The following is a 563-nucleotide window of genomic DNA, read 5'->3' as shown; positions in this document are numbered from 1 at the left end:
TGTTTTCGCACATTTTGTACAAATTGACAGGCAATTGCATATAGGCTGCAAATTGTGTATCATCATGGGTTGTTTGCACCGGAGATTCATGCTATGATATCAGCTGCTTGTTTTGGTGGGAGTTTTGGATTGGTTCTCGTCACTTCTCATGCTCAATTGTTCTGCTTTTGTCCTTACAACACCCATGAAGGAATGGTTGTAAAAGTACCCTATCATCTCTTTCTAGGAATCCCTACCACCACAACAGCGCCTCAAACCACAACCTCGACAACTATCAAGCCAACTGAGACCGATGGAGAGCTTTTCTTTGAAAAGAGAGCCGTCCACGTGGGCTCTGGCTTGGGTGTTAGCTTCGTTACTCTCTCGGGCATGTTTGCCATAATCACCAAATTTATCTAATCCAACTTATTTCAGAATGAGAATTTAAACAAGTATGCTTGTATCTTACAATATCTAGCTTTGAAATATCAGACTTATTTTGGGGGAGTCAGCAATCTATTGCACTTATTTCAATGACTGACGTCCAACGTGAACGGTTGGACAGGGTAGATACAAATTTACCA

At 41.4% G+C, this 563-nt stretch overlaps 1 protein-coding gene across 2 annotated transcripts in view; it reads left to right on the top strand.

The window, feature by feature from the left end:
- Window positions 1–486, top strand: part of LOC131890480 (mucin-2-like) — a 3,363-nt gene extending 2,877 nt beyond the window's left edge. For both annotated transcript variants that reach the window (XM_059239830.1, XM_059239829.1), the window contains one exon: window positions 227–486. In XM_059239830.1, coding sequence (XP_059095813.1) covers window positions 227–399 — 173 coding nt within the window. In that variant the 3' untranslated portion in view covers window positions 400–486. The remainder of the gene's footprint in view (window positions 1–226) is intronic.
- The last annotated feature ends 77 nt before the right edge of the window (window positions 487–563 follow it).

Source organism: Tigriopus californicus, chromosome 11 (genome assembly GCF_007210705.1).
Source record: "Tigriopus californicus strain San Diego chromosome 11, Tcal_SD_v2.1, whole genome shotgun sequence".
NCBI classification, from domain to species: domain Eukaryota; kingdom Metazoa; phylum Arthropoda; class Copepoda; order Harpacticoida; family Harpacticidae; genus Tigriopus; species Tigriopus californicus.
This window is presented reverse-complemented; position numbering and strand designations above follow the sequence as displayed.